This window comes from Colias eurytheme, chromosome 21 (assembly GCF_061535395.1).
Source record: "Colias eurytheme isolate Ceu_HAF_F1 chromosome 21, ilColEury1 Martin Lab GWU primary, whole genome shotgun sequence".
NCBI lineage: Eukaryota > Metazoa > Arthropoda > Insecta > Lepidoptera > Pieridae > Colias > Colias eurytheme.
Window position 1 is genome coordinate 719,297 of NC_143000.1, and position 27,010 is coordinate 746,306.

Genomic DNA, 27,010 nt, shown 5'->3' on the forward strand with positions numbered 1-27,010 from the left:
GAAGTAAAAAATATATATTGTCAATCTAATCAGTTTTCCCCTTTTTTCCCTGATAATTAAACTTACTTTCAACCGGATGGAGTGAAAATATAGATATTAACTTAAAAATGTAACCTACGGTCTACCTAAAATATAAAAAAATGTCAGGAAAAAACCTTGCGATCTTTATCAATCCACCCACGCAGTTCAAATGATATATGCAAGTTTATTGCCCACATAAACGTCTACAAGACAAATTAAAAGCTCCTAATTAACATATTTATTACACAAAGGGCTTTACATCAGGCTGTATCGCTAGCAAGCGCGTGCCGGGTGAGAAAAAAAAAACAAAATTTGCCCTTGTGTTGCCCGCACTAAGCGATTGTTTCGAAGCTTGCTGAATTCATTGAAACATTTGCAAGTTGAACTCTATACGTGTGATATGAGAAGGCGGCAAAGATTATTCATAATGCAGAACCTCTACGATAGAATCACTTATTTTGAAAATTAACAATTTTTGATGTTTTGTAAAATAGTTATAGTTATTTGTATATCCTAGTTAAAGGTAAATAGACATAATTTGGAATAGTCTAGAAACCACTAAACCAGGGTCTTATATAATAAGGGAAGTATCTAATTTTATCACCCTAATTCGAATGAAGTAAGTATAAAAAATTTACTGTAGGTAAAGGCAAAAATGTTTCAATAAAATAATAAACGGGTCTTTCACTATTTAAGCGCTTAAAACAACGCGCTTTTTTTAAAAGTGATGAAAAGGACTTACACAATATATGAAAAACCAAAAACTTTTTATCACATCTACGAAATTATTCTATGACGGAGGGTCGCTCATTTTCCCTCCTCCTCCAGTCTGTCTGTGTTTACGAGGGCGTTCGGCCGTTGCTCCGTACACTGGTCACGCACATTTTCGTTTTTATATAAAACTTATTTGATGCGCTCGATTATTTACGGCTTGTTAAAATATTTATATTCGTAGGTGTAGTTATAATTAAAGTTCGGAAGTACTTATCTCAATTAAAAAAAGCAAATAAACAATATCCGAACATAAACAAAAATGAGCGCATGCAATAAAAGTTGCCTTCGTCCAAAAAATTAAAAAAGTAAGCAGAACTATGGATTGGCGCGAAAAACTTTTCGGGCGCGTGCTTGTGAAATGCGATTCGCCGGGCACTCAGAACGGTAAATTCGAAAACATACCAACTTTGGAAGCTTTATCCGACTGCGTTGAGGACGGGGAGGGTGCTGTTTGTGGGATATATTTTTCATTTGCGAACATAAGTGATGCAAGTGACGATTTCGGTGTGCGTTTGGAAGAGGTCTACAAAGTGGTTTTTCCCAAATTGAAAGTTGTTGAAGTAGTCTTGTGGGCTCACGTCGGTACCCCTGAAGGTCCAGTAGAGAGAGAAGCTGGATTCCGACGCACTTTGACGGGAAAGCCGTGGTTTGCAGTACCATTTCATGATGTCGATACCAAGGTAAGAATTTTTACTTACCGTATATAAAAGTTGATAACAGTTAACCGTATTTAAATTGAATTAAATGAAAGCTGTCACGCGCTTTCACGTATAATAAAGAAGTTTGGAATTTAAATTGGTTCATTCTTTCGGAACAATACAATTGTTTGCCAAATGGCCAATGGGGGAAGTTTTGGGGAGGTTTTCAATTCTATTACGCAAAGCTTATGCCACCTGCGTAAAATCACTTTGTTTCCGTTTAAGGAACCGTAATAATTTTTAAAGCTGCGTAGAGCAGTGAAACTTGAAAGTAATTTGTTATAATTACATTTTTATTTTTTATCTTATTTACGACTATGTTATACATATTATCTATCTCCAAATATAACTTTATTAACCCCACTCATACATTCAAATTGTTAATTGAATAAAATATTAAAAAAAAATCAATAAAAAATACCAAACACAATTTTCACGTAAAAACACACTCAATTTAATTATAGGAACACACGCTTTTCAACAGAAACGGAATGAAATGGCGTACATAAACCTAAGAATTATTATCCACGCAATATAAAGCACCTTTTCCCCTCTATAATTATTCCTAAGAGGTAGGCGAGGAGGGTGTGCACTGTGCACCCTCCTTAGAGCCACAATCAACGCAACACTGTAAAACGAGTAAACAACGATACGTGTTTCTATACCTTGGCTTTTTTATCTGAAATTACACGATAAAAAAGGTAATAAAAAAGTTTAATTAATCTTAGCTGTAAAGTACCCTTAAATATCTTACAAGGTTCAGCCGAATACAATTGTTAATGTAAGAGTAAACTAAACTATAACATAAAGAAAATATGACATGTTCTAATTTTCAAATCTAATAAACATTTACGCGAACATATTCCTTCTCCATTCAAAAAAGCATCGCGCTAAACCCTCAGTACAAAACCTAAAAAAATTCACGACGCTAATAATTTAAAAGGCAATATTAAAATACCCGGGGAAATTCATAAAATGTGACGTGTTGTTCCTCGAGGGATGTTTTACCCGGCTACTTGGAAAGACATGGAAGAGCCACTTGGAATTATTCCCGGGAAAGCCGGTAAATATTGGATGTTTATTCTGGCTGGTGTAACAAATATTGGGTAATCTTACCCTTTTTACCCTTGTTATTTTGTTATTTGCGAATATTGCGTACATGTTTTTTGAACAGGGCTTAATTAAAATTAAATTTGTTACAATAATGTGGTCTACATTTACTACCATAACTATCTAGTACCAGGTACTTATTACGATTAAATTGATATCAAAATATCAAATACTAGCTTTCCGCCTGCGGCTTCGCCCGCGTTTTCAAAAAAAAACCCGCATAGTTCCCGTTCCCGTGGGATTTCCGGGATAAAACCTAGCCTATGTCACTCAGAAATGATGTAGCTTTCCAACAGTGAAAGAATTTTTCAAATCTGCCAAGTAGTTTCGGAGCCTATTCAATTCATACAAACAAACAAACAAACAAAAAATCAAACCTTTCCTCTTTATAATATTTGTATAGATATTATCCGCCAATCTCAAATATTGTCAAGAAAAAGCTTGCATTATAGGTGATGTGTTGATACCAGCAATACTGCTATAAGTTAAAATATTGAAACTTCATAGATAAACGACTTTATTTTATTCATGATTCATTGTATTGAATGTTAAAACTATCAGTTTTAATAGATACTATTTATCGTAATAAATTATAAAAATAGTAAAAATATCAACTATAAAAAACAAATGAATACTAGCACAGACTAATATACTAGGTAATTTTCTGATTGCTACAATACTAATAAATCTAATGTATACTGTAAAAATATTAAAGCTAAACTAAATTGCACTGCAATAAAACATTAATGTTCAAAGCAGTGTTTAAATTACATTTTAAAATGGGCACTGAAACAACTGCAAATAATATCATTCTATTAGCTTTTATATCAATACGTTCTAATACACAGCATCTAATTCAAACAAACGCTTTAAACAAAGCGACTATACTATTATGCAATGCAATATGCATTCCACCGTGATTCCACCTGACTCTACTCGACAAATACTTCACTATAAACGGTATATTTTTTGACGTAAATTTTAATAGATAATACGCATTTTTAATTATAAAAGGATAAGCCCGACTGTAACAAACCTGATATTATTATTTTTTCAAATGTTCCATTATCATTTTAATATTATAGCTCTACCTATGTTCTAAAATAATAATTAATAAGCAAACATTTTAAGAGTATCTTTAAAGATTTAAGTATTTAAGCATTTCAAACTATTCTCAATATTCATTTCATAACTAACAATTTTTGCGAGCATTTTAAAATTCAAAAATAAATTAAGTTACACAAATATTATTTACAAAAAATTATAAAATGTACAGATTACAGACAGACTGTAATTATATTAGGGTAGGTATCGATTTAACCAGCCGAGCGCTAACTGCTCAAAATAGAACGCAGATTGGTAGACACGCAACTCGCAAGCATGGATCTCGTATTGCAACAATATACGCTAAAAGATCATCTTTTTTTACACTTAATTGTTTCTTTCACATGGCCTTTTTTCAAGAACTTAGATTAAAAAAAGTATGTAAATAGAAATTATCAAAACCTATTTTAACAAGTAAATTGTTTACAGTTTTAATATAATGTTCATATATTATTATGTTCATATGCCTATCATGTTATGTACATGCATGATACATGCATGCACTCTGATCACAATCGTTAACTTTTTAATATAATACCCACGTAAAATGAAACTCTACCAACACCAACTTTTGTAATGTTAATCGTAGTCAGAAAAAAAGCTTAATTCGCAACACCATGTTATAGACCGTAGCAGGTATATTTGCCGTAGTTACTAGCCTATTGAAAACACGCCACAGAGTACAAGCCATGCAGTAGCAAAGTGTAACATAAAGCATTATATTCATGCAGTTCCTTTGGCTGTAGCTTTGTAGCGACACTAGAAGCAGAGGCGGCCTTAGGGGGTGGCGAACGGGGCAATCGCCCGGGGCCTCGCTCTTGCAGGGGCCTCGCGCAACAAGCAACCACCCAAGCATATTTAAAAAAATGAAAATGTGTGCGTGTACTGAGTATGTTCATGCGTGTGTATGGAGGAAACGACGATATTATCTCGGTGCTGAAATACATAATAGAAAACAAATTAACTGAAGTTTACCCCACTATCGAAATAGCCCTGAGAATTATTGCCACCACACCTGTGACAGTTGCGTCTGCTGAAAGGAGTTTTTCGAGGCTTAAAATTATTAAAACATATTTGAGGAATTCGATGACACAAGATCGGCTTTCAGCCCTTGCTATTCTTTCAATCGAAAGTGACGTAGCTCATTCGTTGGATTATTGTGCTTTGATTAAAGATTTTAGCCTTAGGAAAAGCCGCAAACATCAATTTTAAAATTTATCATCTCTGTATTTGTTAATTTGGTAAATCTTTCTATGTATAAATATACAGGGTGTCCCAAAAAGTAGTGATATACTGAAGCTAGGAGGTAGAGGACCTAGAGGGCTATCCGAATCACCCCCATGTATGTTATGCGATTTTTCGTATTTTCGGAGTTATGACATTATTTTCAATTTTTCATCTATCGCTGAGTACGATGAGATTTTTATTTATGGTGACGTCAATTATTGCGAAAGATGCTTGATTTTTTTTGTGTGCTAAGCTGAAAGATAGGCCAATTCAGTATGGCAACATTTACTATCGTTAGATCTTTGAATGGAATAAAAAAAGAATTAAATTCCAAGAAAGATAAAATTACCCAGTATGTTCACCACTTCAAGGGCCCGTAAAAAATAAAATCACATAAAAAAAGTTTTCCGTTTGGCTTTTAAAAACTTGCTCTATCTATCAGGTAGCTACCCTGAAAATTTAATTTTATTATTCAGAAGGCTTCAATCGAAAAATTGAAATCTAAATTTGGTAAGTGCAAAAATTGAATTAACATGATGATTAATAAAAACAAATTAAAACCAATAAAAAGGTGTTTAATTACCAGAAATTTTTAAAATGACGCCGCTGTTGCTCAGTGCAAGTGCGACATCACCGTAAAAAGTTGTCTTTTAAATGTCTGAATGCCCTTTTATCGTTTCTAATGGTTTCTTCTGCTACTATGAATTTCCGGGTTATTTCGTCCAAATTGTGGCAGTCTCTCGTCTTTGTAGTATCCCCACGGAAAAAAATCAATAGGGTTTATGTCCGGGGACCGTGGAGGCCAGGCTAAAGGGCAAAGATATCTTGAAAGATGGATTGGTCGTTGCAGCCTGCGCATGCGCCGGTGACGCCTGCCTTAAAGCCTGCATGGCCTCCACGGTCCCTCAACCTAAACCCCATTGATTTGTATCAATGGGGATACCAAAAGACCTCGGCTACTTGAGAGAATGCCACAATTTGGAAGAAATAACCCGGAAATAATAAAAATGATAAAAGGGCATTCAGACATTTAAAAGACAACTTTTTACGGTGATGTCGCACTTGCATTGAGCAACAGCGGGATTATTTAAAAAAAATCTGGTAAGTAATTAAACACCTATTTATTGGTTTTAATGATCACCATGTTAATAAAATTTTTGCACTTACCATATTTAGATTTCAATTTTTCGATTGAAGCCTTCTGAATAATAAAATGAAATTTTTAGGGTAGCTACCTGATAGATAGAGCAAGTTTTTAAAAGCCAAATGGAAAACTTTTTTTATGTGACTTTATTTTTTATGGGCCCTTGAACATACTGGGTAATTTCATATTTCTTGGCATTTAATTATTTTTTTATTCCATTCGAAGATCTAACGATAGTAAATGTTGCCATACTGAATTGGCCTCTCTTTCAGCTTAGCACACATAAAAAATCAAGCATCTAGCGCAATAATTCACGTCACCATAAATAAAAATCTCATCGTAGGTACTCAGCGATAGATGAAAAATTGAAAAAAATGTCATAACTCCGAAAATACGAAAAATCGCATAACATACATGGGGGTGATTCGGATAGCCCTCTAGGTCCTCTACCTCCCAGCTTCCGTTCATCACTACTTTTTGGGACACCCTGTATAAATATTATAAAACTCAAATTTTATTCATTTGTATAACTTTATCATTTCTCCTCAAATATGACAAATACCTAAACCAAACAACCAGACCTACTTTCGCATCACATACATTTCACAAAGAGCAAAGGGCCTCGCAAAGGGCCTGCCGCCCGGAGCCTCGCAATGGGTAAGGCCGCCGCTGACTAGAAGCTATGCTATATAAGCGAACTCATTAGCGGTGTGCCGCAGTCGGTCACGGTTTAAACGTTTGTGCATCCTACATCCGATTGGGTGACCAAGTGTTAGACGTTTTGTGGCCTATAATATGAAATACTAGCTGGCTATCCGCCCGCTATGAATTGTAAGGATAATAGGTTGGCCCGCTTTGTAGAAAACTTAACAAATTATTAACTTAAACCTTCCACTTGTATCGCTCTATCTATTAAAAAAACCGCTTCAAAATCCGTTGCGTAGTTTTAAAGATCAAAGCATACAAAGGGACGGACAGACAGCGACAGCGACTTTGTTTTACTATGTAGTATAATAACGGCTAAAATATATGTAACTTCATGAGTATAATATGCAGTCGAATTATAGTTTACTAGTATAGCAGTCTGCTTTAAGATTTGTATAAAATGGTAGTTGAGACTAATAACTTGAGTTAGTATCGAACTCATAAATAAATTAACGAACTTACTTTCGACAGAAATTAATAAAATTATTTGTAGCAGTTTTATTCGTAAGTGTCCACGTAATAGATCTCTATTAGAATCGGAAAGGACCATAGACAAAAAAGGAAGAATATAAATATCGTATACAACTTCTCGAAAACATACCAACAATAGTACACCGTTGAGCGATGCGGATAGAAGCATACTGCGGAACAATAACTTCCTGTGCTGTTCTGTGTCATTTCTGTGTACGCTTTTTTACACACATACACACACGCATGCACACAGTCACATGGTTGGGTGTCCATGCTTGCGTATGTGATAGGATATATTGTATTCGTGTACATGGATTTTGCCTGGGGTAGAATTTTGTAAACTGTAAATTTTGAACGGAACTACGGATGTTTCTCTTTTTTACGGTGTCGAGTTTTTTTTTACATAAATTTACATTTAATTATATGATTTAGTTTATCTTGTAGGCAAAAGTTATAATTTTAATCGTCATTATAATGTATTTAACAAGCTTAAATTCTAGATCTTTCTATATTAATTCGGTGTAAATAAAGATTCTGTATAAAATTTAATAAAAAGTAAAGTACTGTACACATTCTTATTAAACTTACTGCACAGTAAACGGAATGTCCAATGAAGGCTTTCAAAGAAACGACAATGCAATACAATATTGCTAGAAGCCAACGGTTTTTCTTTGTAAACGGAATATTTCTTCAAGTAATAGAGACGGGAAAATAATATTACTTTTGCTCTCGTTAAAAATATTTTCTTCAGCGGTCACGATTTTACTGTCTGTCTCCTTAATGCTAGAGGGGACAAACGTTATGATTTTCGCGGAACGAAACCATAAGAATTCTTAAAGTATCTTGGGGTAAGTATATTTGGGTCAGAATACACTTATAAATTAATTTTTCAATTCAATTGGCACATTTTAATGTACCATGAAATAAAAAAAAGACAATGGATGGAATGTTTAGGAAAAACAAAGTACCTACCTAATTGATATTTTACCTCACTTTGAAGGACTCTTATAAATTAACAAGAAGGAAACACGAAGGTCATATTTGAAATTATTTTCCTAAAATTATAATGAGGGTAGTAAATTTTATCCGAAAATAAACGTAGATATTGTCACCACGAGACGACCTTACCCGCAGCATTTTATTATCTCATTGAATTTGATTTCGTCCTCTATAAATAAACATAATAATTTTAAGACAAAATCTCTCGGGTTTGACTAAGCTCTTTTATTTACACGTTTTATCGTAAATAATTTATATGATTTTTACATGTAACTAGCGTCCGCCCGACAAACAGACAGACAGAGCGACAGACAGACAGACAGAGTTAATTTCGCATTTATAATATTAGTAGGGATAAGACGTATGATGTAACTGTAATTCTTTGTTATTCTGAGCCGATCGTATCTTACGAGTTACGATATTAGTTTTTTGTTACAAAGAAATATCAAATATTCAAGATGTGAATATTGAGTAAGTATTTCAGATTTCAGAATCACTAGAGAATTAGAATTTATAGTAGAATTCAAGAACATAATATTATGACGGTACCTACTTGTATTTCAAAAATGCTTACAGTATCAGACGTTCCTTTGCAACTAATAAAACATTCACACATACTCACTAGAGATAAGGAGTCTGTAGAAAAACATCTGCAGCACAATCCCTATACCTAATTACTTAAAATAATTACAATTTTAATTATTCAACGTCATATTTGACAGTCTCAAAATATTTCCCACCAAAATGATCCAATTTTACTTGTCTGAACGACTTTCTTATTATACACGTCGCATCTCAACTTTATAAGCCGTTTCGTATGCTCAGCACGTTTATGGAAGGATAAAGATTGCGAAAGTAATATGATAGAAAGGTGTTATGGTAGGATATAGGATGCATTGTGTGTGGAATACCAACTCAGTGCATTTTATAGAATATAGGTGGGTATGTTATCTATGTCATTTAGTATAAGGGCGCTTGCACACACTCTTTTTGTTAAACTTAATAATTAATAATTATTAATAATGTGATATGAAAAATAGTTTTATCATTCTTTGGCATGTTTATTAACAACGCTTATAATGTTATCCTGTGATTCATAGAAAAGGCTGGCTTATTTATTTAATATTGTGGTCTGTGAACTAAGTCTGTGAAGCACCTAACAATTTCAACTACTGTTTACGCTTTTAAAGTAACACCTTGGCAGCAAATTATGCTCTAATTAAGCCATGGGCTATAATCATAGCAATGTGATATTACGTGAAAAAAAAATCAATTTGTTTTTCGATTTACAAATCCACATTATACCCACTGCCATTTGCGAAGTCCATCACATGGGCTTTCTTGTATGTAATATGTATAAATCAATAACCACAAATAAAATACAACGACAAAATTCTTCCCAGAATTATGCAACCAAACTGGACTTATATCTCAAACTTAGTCAGATCAGCATTCCTTGAGTTCTGACGTCATACCATTGTATAGGTTACCTCATTTTTGTCACAAGTAGGTACTTGCTATTTTTGGCATGGAACTTGAGGTAAAGTTATTTAGTAGGTATCTGTCTGTTTTATCAGAATGATACAGCGAATTTATGGTCGTTTGAATAGGTAGAATGTTCCTGGGTTTAATTTATGGTCACAATGTGGTCACAATATTGAGACATGAACAATCTGGTATAAACGGAAAGAAATATTTATTATAACATTTCTTTACTTATTATCATTTCTTATTTATTTTTTGTATGCAATGCATGGATCTATTTTTACTTCTTGCATACAAATAGCCTGCATGGTAGGTCCGAATATCAGGATAATTGTTCCTTTGAATAATGACTCAAGTACACTGTACGAATTTATTAAATACTAGCGGTCCGCCCCGGCTTCGCCCGTGGTACATATTTACGTTTTCTCTACATAAAAACCATCCTCGTACTTCAAGGAATATAATAAAAAAAAAATTATCGAAATCGGTTCAGCCGTTCCCGAGTTATGCGCTTACCAACACATTTTGCGATTCATTTTTATATATAAGAGAAGATATATACCAAAACTAAAAGACAAATCATACCATCAAGTATTTTTGAACACACCTAAGGCATTTCTTTTTCACCAAAACTAAACTACAGCACATACAGCTAGTGTCACTTAAAACCAAGCTATACAAAATAAATAGGCTTTAACTAACGTCTATACAAGAAAACCCGCGGGCCCGAGTCATTCATAAAATTACCCAGCAAGCTCCTTTTGTGGTGCACCAAGGGTTGACGTCTTGACAAGAGCCCTCGTCTTTCATACAGCCTTTAAGTTCAGCAGCGACACTTTCATACTTGAGGGACTTCACTGTATGGTAAGAAATATATGCTGTAATTAAGACGGTGAAAATATCTCATTTACAGGTGCATAATTTGTAGGATAGGGAATAAAGTTACAAGATGCGAATTAATATTTTTTAAACTTTCACACTGGTACACATTTTGAAAACCAACAAAGTTTAAAAGTGATCATTTTCTGACCTAAAGAGCAGGCTCGTTAAATTAATATTGTTCCTACAAATACAGAAATCACCTATAAAAGAGTTAATTGAAAATGGTTAGGTACGTTATTTAACAGGCTATATAATTTCAACTGTCTCTATATGTCTTAAAACCTTATAATAAATCGATGTATGTGTTCTACTATAATTTTTCAGCTTGAAGAACAAATTATAAAATTGGCTTGAAGAATATAATATAAAATTATATTATGCAGAAGTCATCCTTCTAAGAATATTCGTGCCGTAACTTGAGACATCCAATGCGGTTTTGTAACACGTGTAGTAGTCATCTTTTTATATTCATACTTCTTATACCTTCGCATAATTAAACAAAACAACTTATTTAACGTTTATGTATTCTTTCTTGGAAATCAGTGGTAGCTTAAAAATACAATTCAAAAATACTAGTAAAAATTAACATGAATAGAAAAAGTTTGAGATTGAGTTTGAAATTCATAAAGTCAAAATATAAAAGAGGAGAGTGAACAGGTACATTTTAGGGAAGCGTGCTCCATCTTAGGCCACATCTCAGCTTACCATCAGGCGAGATTGTGGCCAAGCGCTCCCCTATTGTACAATAAAAATAAAAAAATAAATAAAAAATAAAAGATAGCTTGAAATAAACAGCATCATAGGACAATAACGGGTATCTACTGCTATTCTCCTAGCATGTCCCATCTTATACTCTCTCCTTGGCTATACGGACCCCAAACAGACAACAGTTTACAAACAATTGACTCAATGAAATACAATTAGATACAGGTCTATAGATAGGGTTGAAGTAATCACAGTCATGTAGTGGGGTGAGCAGGGACCCGTTATAATATTGCTAGTTATGTAATATGTTATATAACATGGGGTAATTAATTGATGGGTAGATAAAATGTAATCGTTAAAATTAATTGCCCTTATTCTTCCTGATTTCCCGAAGTATCTTTTTATTGTAAATCAATGTCGTTACTACTTTTATTTAAAACTTATATTTGAAAGATAATTTCATCAGAGAATAATTACCTATATCTACTCGTAAATTTCAATAATGTATGCACACAAAGCAATTTTCCTGTCTTCACGTTGTTATCCAATTCTGAGAAATGTTAAAAATCTGAGCATGATAATATGTCCAAGGGAATATGAAAATTCCAATAACATTCCATTCTATCCAAAAATGCGATGATAGCAAAACAATTTTAAATACGCGTCTTTATCACAGAAATGAATATATTTTTATTACCACTAAATTCAATTAAAATTTACAACTACTTTACACGTGTGTATAGCCTTCTAAATTGAATGACGTTCCCTCTACCCTAAAGGTACTACACAAATGGGTAGCCATATGCAACTTTATTACATACGAAGAATACCAAAAATTGCCATAACTTATTCTCTGTCCCTACGTCCCTTTGTATGCTTAAATCTTTAAAACTACGCAACGGATTTTGATGCGGTTTTTTTAATAGATAGAGTGATTCAAGAGGAAGGTTTTAGTATATAATTTATTAAGTTTTAGACAAAGCGGGCGAAGCCGCGGGCGGTAAGCTAGTATTTAATGAATACTAGAAATAGCAACGAACGACCCTTAAATTCAATTAAAATTTACAACCTACATAGCTATATTGCACGTGTGTATAGGCAGCCTAAATTCAATGACGTTCCCTCTACCCTAAAGGTACTACACAAATGGGCACTCGGCCGTGCTAACTACCGGCTCGGGGACTCTTAATCTTGCTCGTTTTGTTCTAATTCTCTATTGTGCTCCCAATTGATTTCCTGGAGTCCTATTGTTAACTGGCTGAATGCCTAGAGATGCTTTATGTGTGTAAAATTGTAAGATTAATTCTTTGCCATTCAAAGTTACTATAGAAGTGGTTTTAAAAGAATATCAGACAATTCCCTGTTTATCCACAATTGTTTTATTCGTCAATTATTGTAATAATTCACAATTATATTTTTGGTCACAGAATTTTTCAGAGATTATTTTAATTATCATTTACATCTATTTAAACATATTTCTACGCCCTATTACTGATAAGTATCGGTCGATTTTAACTACTGAAGTAAACAATGTCGTTCAACAATCGATTGCTTTATGTATTTCTTTAATAACTTAGGGCCGATTTTTCAATGCTTGGATAAAACTTATTCGTCGAATAATGTATAAAACTACCATTTTAAAAACGTATTCTAATAATTGCCCGTATTTGACAGTTTACGTGACATTTTAATATTATCGTGTAATACTTTTTTGGACGGATAAGTTTTATCCAAGCAATGAAAAATCGGCCCTTAGTCAAATAGCTATAAACGTTTCCGATAAATCTATACTATCATTACCCTATATTCCCAATCGATACCAGTTAATTTTCTCTTTAAATTCAAGTTACATAAGCTCGGCAATTTTTCATGCCCATGAGAGGGTGAACCCCTCTCGTCTGAGGCTCATTTCCCTCATAATGAGCCTGGCTAGCTTCGCACAGATGGGGCACCGTAATACAATACAAAATATTGGGTATACACTGGGTAGTTTAGCTCATTTGTCCTTGGGAAACTTTAAGTTTCATAATATATTGTGATATTGATTAGAAAGTTCTCGAATGCAGGCTTAATGTTTGGAGATCTGTTTAATGTACTTCGACTCTATGTCTGCAATTTCAATTTAAACTTTGGACAATATCCAAAAATAGAAACACTATCGATCTATTTACTTTTAAATACTTTAATTTGATAGAGACTCAACATAAAACGGAATACTATCTAATACAAATAAGGTTTAATTTTAGGAACTAGGTACTTATAACAGTGTGGTAAAAATAACAATACTAAAGCAATGCAATAAACATGCATTTCAACCTCACAAAGCCATATACATTTCAAGAAGAACACTGAAACATGATCTATTTGAGCCTTGCCTTCACAACGCAACAAAGGCCTTTGCAGGAAATACCACAATAACAATCGTCAATCCCCTTGATGAGTAACTATGCTACAGTATGTATGCTATAGTACTAAGGAATGTAGGTCGTCACACGACCTCTTGCTCCTGCAAGCTTTCAGATCACTCTGGAGATTAAAATGATGAGAAGTTCCTGGTTGTGGCTTGGTTTATTGTTGTTGCAATGCTTATAAAACTGTATACATAGCAAAACTCGTACATGATGAAGAAAAATACATACAAGGAGGTCGTAGAGAAATTTGCAGATACCCGTAATTAAACATATTCTTTTTTTGCAATTTGCGCTACGGTTCAGTTTTTTGCTTTTGTTTTAGTTTCGAGTATTTTCGAGAGTTTCGACATTTTATATATTTTTTCCTTCATGTTATTCTCTTTCTTCGTAAGAAATACGTAAGAATTACCTATTCTTTGACTACATAATATATTAAAATTATTACTATAATAGCCTAACTACATAGCTTTTGCTTTAACTTTATATACGTACTAGTGGTCCGCCCCGGCTTCGCCCGTGGTACATATTTCGTAATAAAAGGTAGCCTATGTCCTTTCTCGGGTATCAAATATCAATATATCTCCATACCAAATTTCATGCAAATTGGTTCAGTAGTTAAGGCGTGATTAAGTAACAGACAGACAGACAGAGTTACTTTCGCATTTATAATATTAGTATGGATTTCAAATTTCAGCTAACATAAATCGAATTTTCATTTATTATACAAAACCGGACCGCATTAGAGACTCATACACTATTTATATTTCAATTACGAGTTCAAATAAAATATATTCCAATATAATCCTGTCCGTTATGCGTTAGCAGTTATATTTGGAGTTCAAATAAATGCGGTTTCCGGTGGCTCCCTATTTATACACGGTAATGATGAACAAACACCACGCTCGTCTGTATTTGTAATTTCTTTTATGTCTTCATTAGGAATTGAATTTTACATGTTTTAAATCAACATAACACTTTGTTTAATATGGACTTAAGGAAAAGTGGTAAAAAGATCAATAAAGAGACTGATTTCTCGCATTGTTATAGGTAAATGTTCGCTGATATCAAGTACCTATTTAATCACATGTTATTTTCAATCTTATTTCACAATTTGATTGTATAGGTCCTAAGTATTTGTTATTCACACTTAAATTAGTCATCCAAAAAGTTTTCATAACTTACCGGATACTTCGCAAACAATCCACGAAGATACCTCACACATTGTCTGACCAAACAAATCAGTAATAAATATTCATGTAACATCGCATTTGCACATCACACCTAAAAACTTTAACATATAAAAATAAACACTCGCAAAGAATCGTCTAATTTACGCCTTGTAAAAGGAATTAAAAACTTGCATCATACAGATTTCAGCCTCGTCTTTTGAGTTGCATTTGCAATAGACTCGTGAAACAAAACATTTCCAATCGACTGAAACGCACTGTTGAAGCCTTGTTCTACCCTTGAGAGCGTCGGCTTTTAGTTGATTACATCACGGGAAAAAATCCGAATAATGAACGAATAATGCAAATAATAGTGATCTTTTTCGCTGAAACCCCGTGATGGATCGCGATTTTTAATCCCAGATATTGGTTTTTATTTGCGAGTACGAAATGAAACAAAGAGCTATTTTAATTTTGCTTCTTCTGCGTGTTTAATTACGTTCATGTTCAATTATTATGTTTTCGTAAATAGAGTCAGAACTTAATCGAATAAAGTACCCGTTGCAAGTGTTATTATTTACTGGACAACGAAATTGCTATCGTGCAAACACGGTAGCTGCATTGTTTGTAATGTCATTATATTCTATGTTATATGTTATTACTATTACTTTTTATATCCTGTGTTAGGTATTGTTAACACAAACGCTATATTATTATCAATTGTAGTATACATTGCTGATAGTCTTAATTTTAAGATTGGAAATGAGAAAGTTAAATAATATCGGCTCACAAAATATCTTAAAACAGCATGTGCTGTCTTACGTAAATATTAGATTCATTAAAAATGAAAATGTATGTACCTAAAGCTTGTATTCAACTCATAACGACATGCTCATTTAATATGCGTGCAACATTGTAAAATCCACATACCAAAGGAAGTTAAAAAAATGTAATTTGATTTAATTTAAAAGAATAAAATGGTGGACTCTATATAAAACCCGAGTTTATCATAACTTCACAAAAACCTCATATCTATGACTACACTAGCTTCACATAACGTAAACACACTAATTTGTACTGAATGACATACAAAGGGACATGGCAAAACCATTTCATAAAGGACCATCTCACGTCTCCCGGATTGCCATCGACAGGCGGATTACCTGCATTGGTTTTGATTGCTTTCGAGGTAATTGGCGTTGCATGGATGATGGAATTAATGTGACATTTTAAAATGTTTGATATTTTGTACATAAATTAGGGAATCAAACTCTGTTTACATTTTTTAACGACATCCAACATTCGTGTTCAATGTACACATATTGCACCCCATAAACATTCGATGGACAAGTACCTACTAGCTATAGCTACTAGTTATTATTCTGTGCTACTAGTCAAATAGTTAGCAATAGAAGAATATCATTCCTTCTTCCACAACCATGCTGAGACTGTTTATCCTACCTAATTCAGGAATAAAAACTTCTGTAACGACCACAACCTGACTGTAGTAAGGTGGATGTTATAATGCTTTTCCCACCGAACTAAACAATGACATCGCACATTTCCCATAAATTCACGCTTCAGTGATAACTGAAGAAAATTATAGAGACATTATCAAAACTAACGATCGAACTTATCCAGTATCCATGCAATTGAAATGGTCACACGGTCACGGTTTGTGGTCAAGCTACCCGAATAAACGAAATGTATCCTACCGTGACTCCTCTTCTATGTCGAGCCATGTCTCGTTCACAAAATTACAGCATTTTCTTCAAATTAAATATATGTAAAGTATCGTATCGGAACTTTTACGTTTTCTTTACAACAATGTTTAACAAAATTATGGTACTGCCTATGTAGAATGTATGAACATTATTGAATAAAGTCTCATACAGGGAGAATACGTGTAATTTTCTTCTGTTTGATTATTTTACATTTATAACAATATTATATTATATGGTGCTAACCATATAAACATACAAACTGCGGAATAATAGGTGGACGACCTCACAAAAATGTTTGTACCTATTACCGTTGACATCATGTAACATATTATACCTAATCTTACATACCACTGTGACCATGCTTGCTGTAAAGCGTTCAAATAATCGTTGGGATCAATAGTATAATGCATAAATCGTTTTTTTTAATCCGCTTATAATTATTGTAAAAAGTCTTTAATTTCTATACATGTACTTTAACAATTCCATAACCTCTCCTTACAGCGTCGTCTCACCCAAAAATACAGTATCGCAGTGGGCATACCAACCCTAGTCATCCGCGGCAGAGCAGTCCGGGATGCCCTCCTCAGTGACCCAAAAGGGGAACGGTTCCCCTGGCCAGCTCCACCGCTGAACGAAGTGCTGCGAGGTGTGGAACTGATAGGGGATGAGAATAAACGCTATGAAGATCTGCCTGCTGATGCTGTGAGGGTGTTTTATTTTGCTGCGCATTGGGTATGTGCATTTGTTTTGATATAGCGTCAATTAATTTTGAAGTGAAACTTCTTAGGGGCATTGAGAGTAAAATTTGAAGGTCGCGTCATGGCAATACGTCAAGTAAGGCGACGATTTTGGTATCTTTGAATCTTGCCAAAGAAATTTCACTTTTGACACGTGTGCTCAGCACACACGCTCTTTTTTATTTAAAGCTTTCAAAAATAATGTCACGTGATTTTTATAAACCATATTTACTGTATTATCTAAGACAGCTTTACAATTCAGATGAGCAATACTTTGAAATAAGTTCACATTCTAGTGTCCGCCATGTCGTTCCTTCGCGCCAAGTCTCTGCACAACACTCAACGCGGTGCGCAAACGCAGAGCCAAGTACGCGAACACGCAGCTTATACTCGTCTCTAGTGATAGGTAAGTGTTATTTAAATAAATTCTTATAAAATTGTTGGTTTAAAATCGAACAAATTTAGGTAAGTATATCTGAAAAAAAAACAGGTAAATGTCGTCTTAACAGCGTCTTAAGTATAACAAATGATTGGTAATTTTTTTAAGCATATGCTATTTTTGTTAGGATAAACTTGAATAAACTACGGTTTAGGTATATCTGTAGCGAAAATTTCCTACTTTTTCCAAATGAAACAGATAGAAGTAACCAATCTTAAAAGAATATACCAAAAAGCATTGCATTTATTTCAATTATTGTGTTAAAAATCAAAACAAATGCAAACAAAGCCGCGGTACGCACTGAGTTATGGAATTAAAACAATTAGGTACCTTACAGTGTCTGCGGGAGTGGCTCAAACAATATTAACAGACTCAATTCAGCGTTGAAAGCCAAATTAATTAAATTCTTCACTCGGAAACTTTTAGGTAATTTGCTTTTAACGTTCGTTTACTTGTTATGAAAATATGGACAAATAAACGTGAAAGTTAAGTTATTACGTTTCGAAATTTTCTTCGTTATATAAAATTCGTAGAAACCAAGTTCGTTGAATTATTGAAAAATCTTATAATTTTTTTTGCTACCGAATCAAACGCCTCATACCTTGTATAACTTGTGTTGATTGCTTGGAAATTAAAATCTTAATTCAAAAGATAAAATAATAATAATATATCGTCTGAGTAAAAAAATAATAGAACATTTTTCGAGATTCGACAACATCGTTCATTTAGAAACAGTACATAAATTAAGACAACTTAGACACGACGATCGCCTCAACTAGGAATATATTTACCTGTACTAGAGACAATAATTGGACCCGACTAGATACTAAGTAAAATGTCGTATTTACCCCCAAACTATTATCACTACAAGACCTGTAAACACATGAATATAAACAACCTACCTACCCACTTCATATCATTCAGCAAGCGCGTCCATTTCAAAAATAATTACAAGCTACCCTCACGTAGATGTAATCTAAAACATGGGGGACGGAGCGCACTTGAAACCCACCCCTATTCCCATAAAACAGGATATTTTATCCCCTGAATGTTTCAAGAGGTGGTGTCAAGTGATAGGAACCACTCAAGGATTGCCTGTAATGGCTGGAAAAGATAACCTGTCGAATATGTCTTTCAGTTTTGAAAGCGTGCATTTGAATATTTCTAAAGTTTGTATGGGGATATGACATTTTTTGAAATAGATTAATGGGTTGGAATATTGTTTTGCACGTATTTCAGTGCTAACAAACATTGCTGATAAGCGTCATTTTTTGTTATATTTGATAGAATAAACGAATGCAGTTGCATTCGAGGGCGACTTTAAGGTTTTGTTATGTCCACCATACATTTGGATAAATTAAATTTGAATTGTTTAGCTCATTTAAACAAAAGCATAAAAAGCACCTTTGATAATAATTATAATATCTTATGTGAATTGATTTAATTTAGACCGTAAAATATAGCTGATGATAAACGTTGTAGAAACTCATTATTGTAATAAATTCTCTAATGCTTCCATTGCTCTAATAAAGCTTTACAAAGTCCTTTCAAATCTTTGGAATATAAATTACATAATTAGGTAATGAACTCTTTGGTTGTAACTTAATTATTAATTCTGTTATAATGAATTTCTAAAATATAAATAGATACCTCACACAAGCACATGCTGTTGTGAATCCACGTCTAACATATTTTAATCTCCATTGAAACCTCACAAGCTTTTCATGTTTTTAAACTTGACTAACTCAATAAGATCCATTCAAAGATCCTTACAAAGTCCAGGATGTCTACAACTTATTTAATTAATTAAATTTGTAAAGTTTTGACATTTTATGTATAAGCTTTTAAAACAAACTTGATGCTTTGCTTATGCTTTCATATTAATAACGTTAATAACCTCATTTGTCTAAAAAGTGCTCTTTATTAACAGTATCATTCATATTTTAAAAATTAGAATTAATGTTGCCAGCTTGTGCAAAAATAATAGGTTTATACAACCTTTCAACTTACATATAAATAATAATCCTAAAGAAATCCTCAAGGAAATTATAACCACATTAAAAATCAGTTTAAATTGCAAAGCACATGCATGTGATTTTATTTGAGACGGCAGTATAATCGCAAAGCATAAAACACGAAATTATGCAACGTTTAAAACGTACTACAGAACGCACCCATTAAGAAACGGCGGGTGAAATGCGCGCGAAACACCGTCGGAAAAACATGGCTGCTTGGCGGTCACGGGTAGGGTTACCATCGTACTTATGTGAACATCGTGATAAGACTGGAAAATTTAATACCCCTGAGAGCCATGTGCGTATTTTTTATAGGTACAAGATAAAATTCGAATAAATATTGTATTTTCCGAATTCCGATCGCCGTATCGGATCTTGACCGGTCTGGGAACAAAATATATATGGAGTAAGTTTTCGAAACAAAACTCACTATTTTGTTTGTTAGAAGTATCGTCGAGTTTTTATATACAATAATAATACGACGACAAGGTAACAACAAAGTCCTAAAGCCATTTTTGTATCGGCCTTGATCACTGAGAAGAATAAATTAATGAATGAAATAAATTGAAATATTTTAGTGCAGTGCAACAAGAAAATATTATACCTAGTCGTTTTATGTGTGTAACTTGGTACATAAATCTGCGAAAGCTTAAAACAAAACCAGTATCAAAGACAAGATGAACTTGAAAAAATGATAAATTGGTATACCTACCTACATTTTCTATTAATGTAGGTACACGTGATCAATTAATGATAATCGTGATAAAATTAACTATGAAAAAATAATATGCGATATCTACGAACCTGCACTTGGCCATTGTGGTCGGTAATACATATTTACCAGCCATAAGAGGTCGAAACTCTTATGAAAATCTTGTGCAATGGACTTATAAGTATAGTTAACACATTTCAGCCCATTTTGACACACCAGAAATTATATCACAATTCACAACGACTAGCCATGACCACGTTTACCCTTGCCAATGCTTTAACACAAAAATACTGTTTTACTATTCCATATAATACAGCCAAGTCACGTTGTCACATGTCCATCTCAATTAAAACTCCTCGTAACCCTACTCAGAGCCTTTTCATTGCTACATCGTTATCGCCTTAATTTCATCGCTACCCCTCCGCGATATAAATGCATCTCTGACGCTTTTCTTTGGTAATTTGTAAGCACGTTACGTTTTTACGCTTAATTTTGAAATTAGATTATCTGGGTTCGTTTCTTCGTAAAGATGTAAAATGCTTGAATTAAAAATGGTTAAATTCCTTAGATTTACTGTTATTTCTTAATCAAATTTTCTTGTTAGCTTTTAGACACTCTAATAGCTTGTTACATATTAATTTATTCCTATGATCATTTTGTTATAAGTATAACTGAATTTCCTAAAACTTAAAGAGAATATAGCAGCTTGAAACATAGGCAATTTATCCAGGTATCACAAACAAAACTGCTGACTGCAGTATTCCATAGAAAAGCGACACATCTATCAAGGCACATATCAAGTTTCGCAAACTCAAAGCAGTATGAGCCCTCGGCATTTCAAAACAACGAATGCAGGTACTAAACAGACCAACGTGCAACGTTCATGTAGTTTTATAGGTAGACATGGTTCAAACTGCGTTTTCACGGTAAGTACCCAGAATAGTAGTAGGTCTATCTCTACCACATGTGGAAGTATATAATTAACAATAGGTACCTATATCCATGGCAAAATTAAAGATAGGTATTTATGATTAAACCCGCTGCCATTTATTGTAATAAATTAGTTAGCCACTTGTTTTTGCAAATACAAATCATGAAATCTTTCTTCCTTGCAATATTTGTGGAAAAATGTCTGGCGAAGATGGCTGCTAAGCGATATAAGGTCGCCTAAAATTATAAAATTTAAATTTTCTATTCGTGTATTGCATTGTCTAGATAGATAATATAAATTATATAGAACACTATCTATAACCTATACAAAGCCGACTAATTAAGCGGATATCACTAACAATATTATGTAATGTGTAATCGGCCATTGTACCCACGTAGGTACATAGCATAACAATCACGATCCCTGATTGGATTATGAGTTCTTTAGTAATGCTCAGACATGCATATTACTGGTCACTAACCTTGCTCTATGTACGAGTATATCGCAAAATTATATTAGTTACCTATAGTACATATGAATACCTTTAATTAAAATTACAACACATTATATTAAAATTTAGCAGTATCATAAAAAAATACCATTAGATAATCAAATGATTAATAGTTAGCTTGTGTATAGTCTGTCTAAAAAGTCAGTTTACATGGGTAATTTAAGTAGAAATTTAAAAACTTATACTGGTAACCCTGCAGGTGCTGTCAAAATTGTAAATTGTAACCTAACTTTTCTCAATTTTATTTAGATTTTCCTGTTTATTATTTGTATAAAATGCCAAAACCTTTGAGCAGTAGTGCGAGGGAGATAATTTACAAGGTTATTAAGTTTTGTCATCGTGAAAAAGCAAAACAAAGAGATTTGGTGAACAAAAACATAGTTATAGAAAGAGTATCCGCCATGACCGGTATACATGTAATACTAGTTGATACTTGTATTTATTTAATTTTTTTTCTTGTAATTTATATAAAATGTGCAAAGGTGTGATCGTTTGTTTATTTGTTTTCTCCTTACACAGAACATGATTTTTCAGGTGTTTCAAGAGTGACTTTGGCTCGTATTAAAAACGAAGCTAGCGTAAATAACGCAGTATGGCGCACGCCTGGAAAAGGTCGTGGTTCAAAAACTGGACACCCTTTGAAAATCAATTTGGATAACTTTGATGAATTCAATTCCATTTCTAATTGCATTGACTCTGCTTTGTTTTGTTTATGCAAGTCAAAGTTAATAAATATATGTACTTGGTATGTGCATTATGCTCTGAAGTGTTTTTTTATTTGTTGACTTTTCCCAAAGACTTTTCCTGTAATCCTGTACCTACCTCAAATATTTTGTTATTCACTTATCATCTTATATTTTTATCAAATTTTAATATAAATATTTTTATTGTAATGTATCTAGATTATACGGTTGAACTATACATTATTTGCAGTGTTGCTAGGTTGTGTTTTAAAATTACCCTTTAAATTACCCATGTAAACTGACTTTTTAGACAGACTCTATTTCTTCAATTTTCTTCATTCGATTAACGTTAAAATAGGAATCAAAAACCCTAACAGCCGTACAAATAAACGAGTTATAACATTTTATGCAAAGAATAAACTAAGAATAAGGAAAAATCATACAAATAAACACGAAATAAATGTAACCTAGTATAACTTCGTAATAAGTATTCATACTAATGCTATTCCGTCCTTATTACGGCTACCACCCTAGTATAAGTCTGACATAACCGAGTTATAACATATCTTTTAGTACATTGTGCTGTGTTTTACAAGTTTAAGAAGCAATTTTCAATCTAAATTTGAGATAATAGCAATGAGAGTAATACGAGAAATAGAAAAAGTTGAGCAAATTAATAATTTCATTACGTAACTATTGAAATGGAAAATTTTGTATGAAATGTCAAAATATACGAAATTATGAAAAACCCTTTTGATATTTATAATGATTTATTTATTTACAACATGCGCCAAACCATACATACATAAAACTTATTTCTAAACTTATCACAATAATATACACTTTCGTTGAAAATATAAATCTTCTAAGCCTGGAGTTGTATGTTTTGAGTACCAGTTATTTGGCAACTCTCTATCTCAAGGTGAGTTTATCTTCTGTTCGCCAGATATTGGATAGCGTTATCTATCATTTGCTTGCATATTTAATGATATATTTAAATTATTTCCAATAAATATTTAAAAAATAAATAAACAGAACATCGTATGATGAAACTTCACAACAAATTCGACGAAGTCAAACGTCAGCAAAATGACAGCACCAAGGCTTAACCGTAGACAATTTCAATGTTTTTCATAATTTTGTGAATGAATTGCGACGTTGCCGCTTCGCGCCTATTGCATAGCGTGAGCATAGTTACATCGACGTTATTCCAAATTTATTTGTAAGAAATTATGACATCCTTATTCTTTATTTATTCTTATCATATCTATGCATTGCATAAGGTTTGAATAAGCAAGTTTTTATTTGTACGGCTGTAAAAGTATTAGCCTTATATAAGCCGAGAGGTCGTAATTTTCTATAATCTTAGTAAAATTTGGTTCGACGATTTCTAACAAACAAAATACGCAATACGAGAGTGTAAACCTATCAGACATGGTATACAAAAAGGAAGCACAAAAATGAATAAAAGAACGGAATAAAGGTCCCCGGTTGAAAAATGTATTTTGTGAACAAATAAATTTCGTATGGTGCACTATCCTTTTTTATAGACTCTGTTTTCGTCCGGCCAAAATAAATAGCATCCGAGATAGTGGGTGTCAAATATAATTTTTTGTATTTTACGATACTGAAAATTAAAATTCCAATTAGTTAGAAAAATCTATGCAATATATTAACATTTAACTTTCAAAAACATAATGCATATATGCATATGGTCAAACTTTATTACAATTTTCCAGTCTTCTCTAATAAAGTATGGTTACAATTTTTCTGTCTAGAGTTAACTAGTGGACTAGCTAGCTATGACACTAGCTACTTAAATTCCCTCAAGAATAAGAATTCTTGAGGGAATTTCATTTGACCACGTGAGCGAAGCCATTAGTAACAGCTAGTATTATAGTACCTAGTATCATAAAAACACACCACAGTACATTCGAATACAGCGGTAAATACGGATCGATTGTCTGCTGAATTTAAACTAAGCACAAATTGTGTTCTCAAAGCCATAATGAATATTACATTTGTCCAGCAGGCAGCAATAAACAGTCTTAGGTAGATTTTTTGTGGCAAAATAAACATGAATCAAGTACCCACTCTCAAGAGATAATATTATGTCATTGTTTATTCCGAGTATGATGTGTGTTCTCGTATATGTATGTATTTTAGGTGCTGGATAATCGTACAAAAACTTATTGAACCGAAAATTTTGGAATAGAATCACGCTCTTGAATTAGACATGATCGTTGTCGGAATATAAAGTACCTTTAACATTATTCGAAGTAAATCTTTACAAAAGTTAAGTGGTATTTATTTATATTTACTAGCTGTGCTTCGCGGTTTCACCCGCGTGGCTCCACTCCTGTTGGTCTTAGCATAATGATGTACAGTCTATAGCCTTCCTCGATAAATGGGCTATCTAAGTATCTAATACTGAAAGAATTTATCAAATCGGAAGTAGTTCCGGAGATTTGCGCGTTCAAACAAACAAACAAACTTTTCAGCTAATAATATTAATTATTATAGATTTATTTTATTTCATAACGAATGTATTAAAAACAAGAATAAACAAATATGAGATTAATAATAGGTACCTTAAAATATTTTAACTTATAAAAATTACTAACCTACCGTACCTACCTTTTCAAAACAAACAAAGCATAACATATAAAGAATTGCATGCCTGCATCTTTTCATAGTAAAATTAATTTTATTAAAATTAATCTAAATAGAAAATTTCCAAGCGCATAAAATACGCAAATAAAAATAAGTGCATCGTTAAAATGACAAACGAGTAATACTTAAAACGTCTGAAGCATAATTAATTTGACGTTGATTTAAAATATTTTAATCGTGAGCACTATTCATAGCTCCATGCTTTTCCTGCTTGAGGTAACTGTTTAATTGGAATTTTAACAAATTGCCACTCGTAAATCTTTCTTTGTGTATGTCACTTGTAATATTTGGTATTGATTATATTTAATTGGAGTTTATAGTTTTTACATTTCAATGAATTCCTCTAAAATAGTACTTACCTAATTTTATTTTTTCAATAGGCTTCGGAGGATGTAGCGCATGAAAATTGAATTTCTGTAGAACTGCTTTCATGTTTCGTATTTTTGACGTGACAACGTCTTATAATTCGATAGCCGGCTGCACGCACGAAAAAACATGACTCATGCGGCGTGACCTCACTCTGAGGCGTTCCATGTAGGCTTGAAGTGCAAGCGTGAAGCGAGAGCGCGGAACAAGCGAAAAAGAAGCACAATTATAGGCCGTTGTCACGTTCAACTATCGTCAGTAAACCGACTTTACAGACAACCAATTTTTATTTTTTAATAATGATCTCAAAATGTATCAAGACGAAAGACACATTCTTGGCTTAAGACGGAAGACCACAATAAATTAAAACTCCGTTTCCATCACAAAATCCACCAAGAGATATAAATTCACTCGCATTTCAAACGTCACATTAATCACAGGACGTTTTGAAGCGTAGCTCCTATCTTGTATATTAACCATGATATTAACAAAACAATCCTTGGCTTATAGAGCTTATTTTTTAAATTAAAACCTTTTTCTGTGAATAACTTGTGGTCGCAAACAATGCACTGTATGAGCTTTTTTATAATAATGAAAATCAGAATGGAAGTTAGTTTCTGCTTTAGATAAAAACGGCTATTGAAATGGCTGTATGGTAATCTTCCTCTGTATTCTCAAAGTCATTTTTATATAAAATGTCTAGTTTTTCCACTTTATAGGGATACGGGTTTCTATTCTAAGTGGAGCTTCGTAGGACCTTTCCTATTTCTCATTTATTATTTCCTATTGTTCCTCTTGAGTGTTTCCTTCCTATTGTGTCTCTAACAATCTATAAACAAGGACTATAGAAAAAGTCTTTTGCAACAATACAAACTGCTCGTCTCTAGACAGATAGTCGATCTCCACCTAACTTTGTCATTCTATATTTCCTGTAGCAGACGCAATCACATCCTAATAATATAAATGCGAAAGTTTGTGAGGATGGATGGATATTTGTTACTCTTTCACGCAAATACTACAGAACCGATTACAACGAAAATTGGTATATAGGTAGCTAATGACCCAAAATAAGACATAGGCTACTTTTTGTCCCGATAATCTCACAGGAACGGGAACTATCTAGGTTGTTCCTTGAAGTCACGGAAGAATTCTATCTATACCCGTGGCCCCGTCGTTGATGCGGCTTGACGGAACACAGTGGGGTTTTGGTCGGTAGGAATCCGACATAACCCACGGCCCTTTTTTCCCCGGAGGCTCGTGGATATCTATGCAAGATTTCCCCACTTAAAAAAAAAAAAAAAAGGTTGTTCCTTGAAA

General features: G+C 33.2%; 1 protein-coding gene across 1 annotated transcript in view; it reads left to right on the forward strand.

The window, feature by feature from the left end:
• The first annotated feature begins 865 nt into the window (after positions 1-865).
• Positions 866-27,010, forward strand: part of LOC149898862 (nucleoredoxin-like) — a 35,208-nt gene continuing 9,063 nt past the window's right edge. The window contains exons 1-3 of the mRNA XM_090114442.1: positions 866-1,475; positions 17,128-17,358; positions 17,660-17,769. Of these exons, the coding sequence (XP_089970568.1) occupies positions 1,113-1,475; positions 17,128-17,358; positions 17,660-17,769 (704 nt within the window). The 5' untranslated portion in view covers positions 866-1,112. The remainder of the gene's footprint in view (positions 1,476-17,127; positions 17,359-17,659; positions 17,770-27,010) is intronic.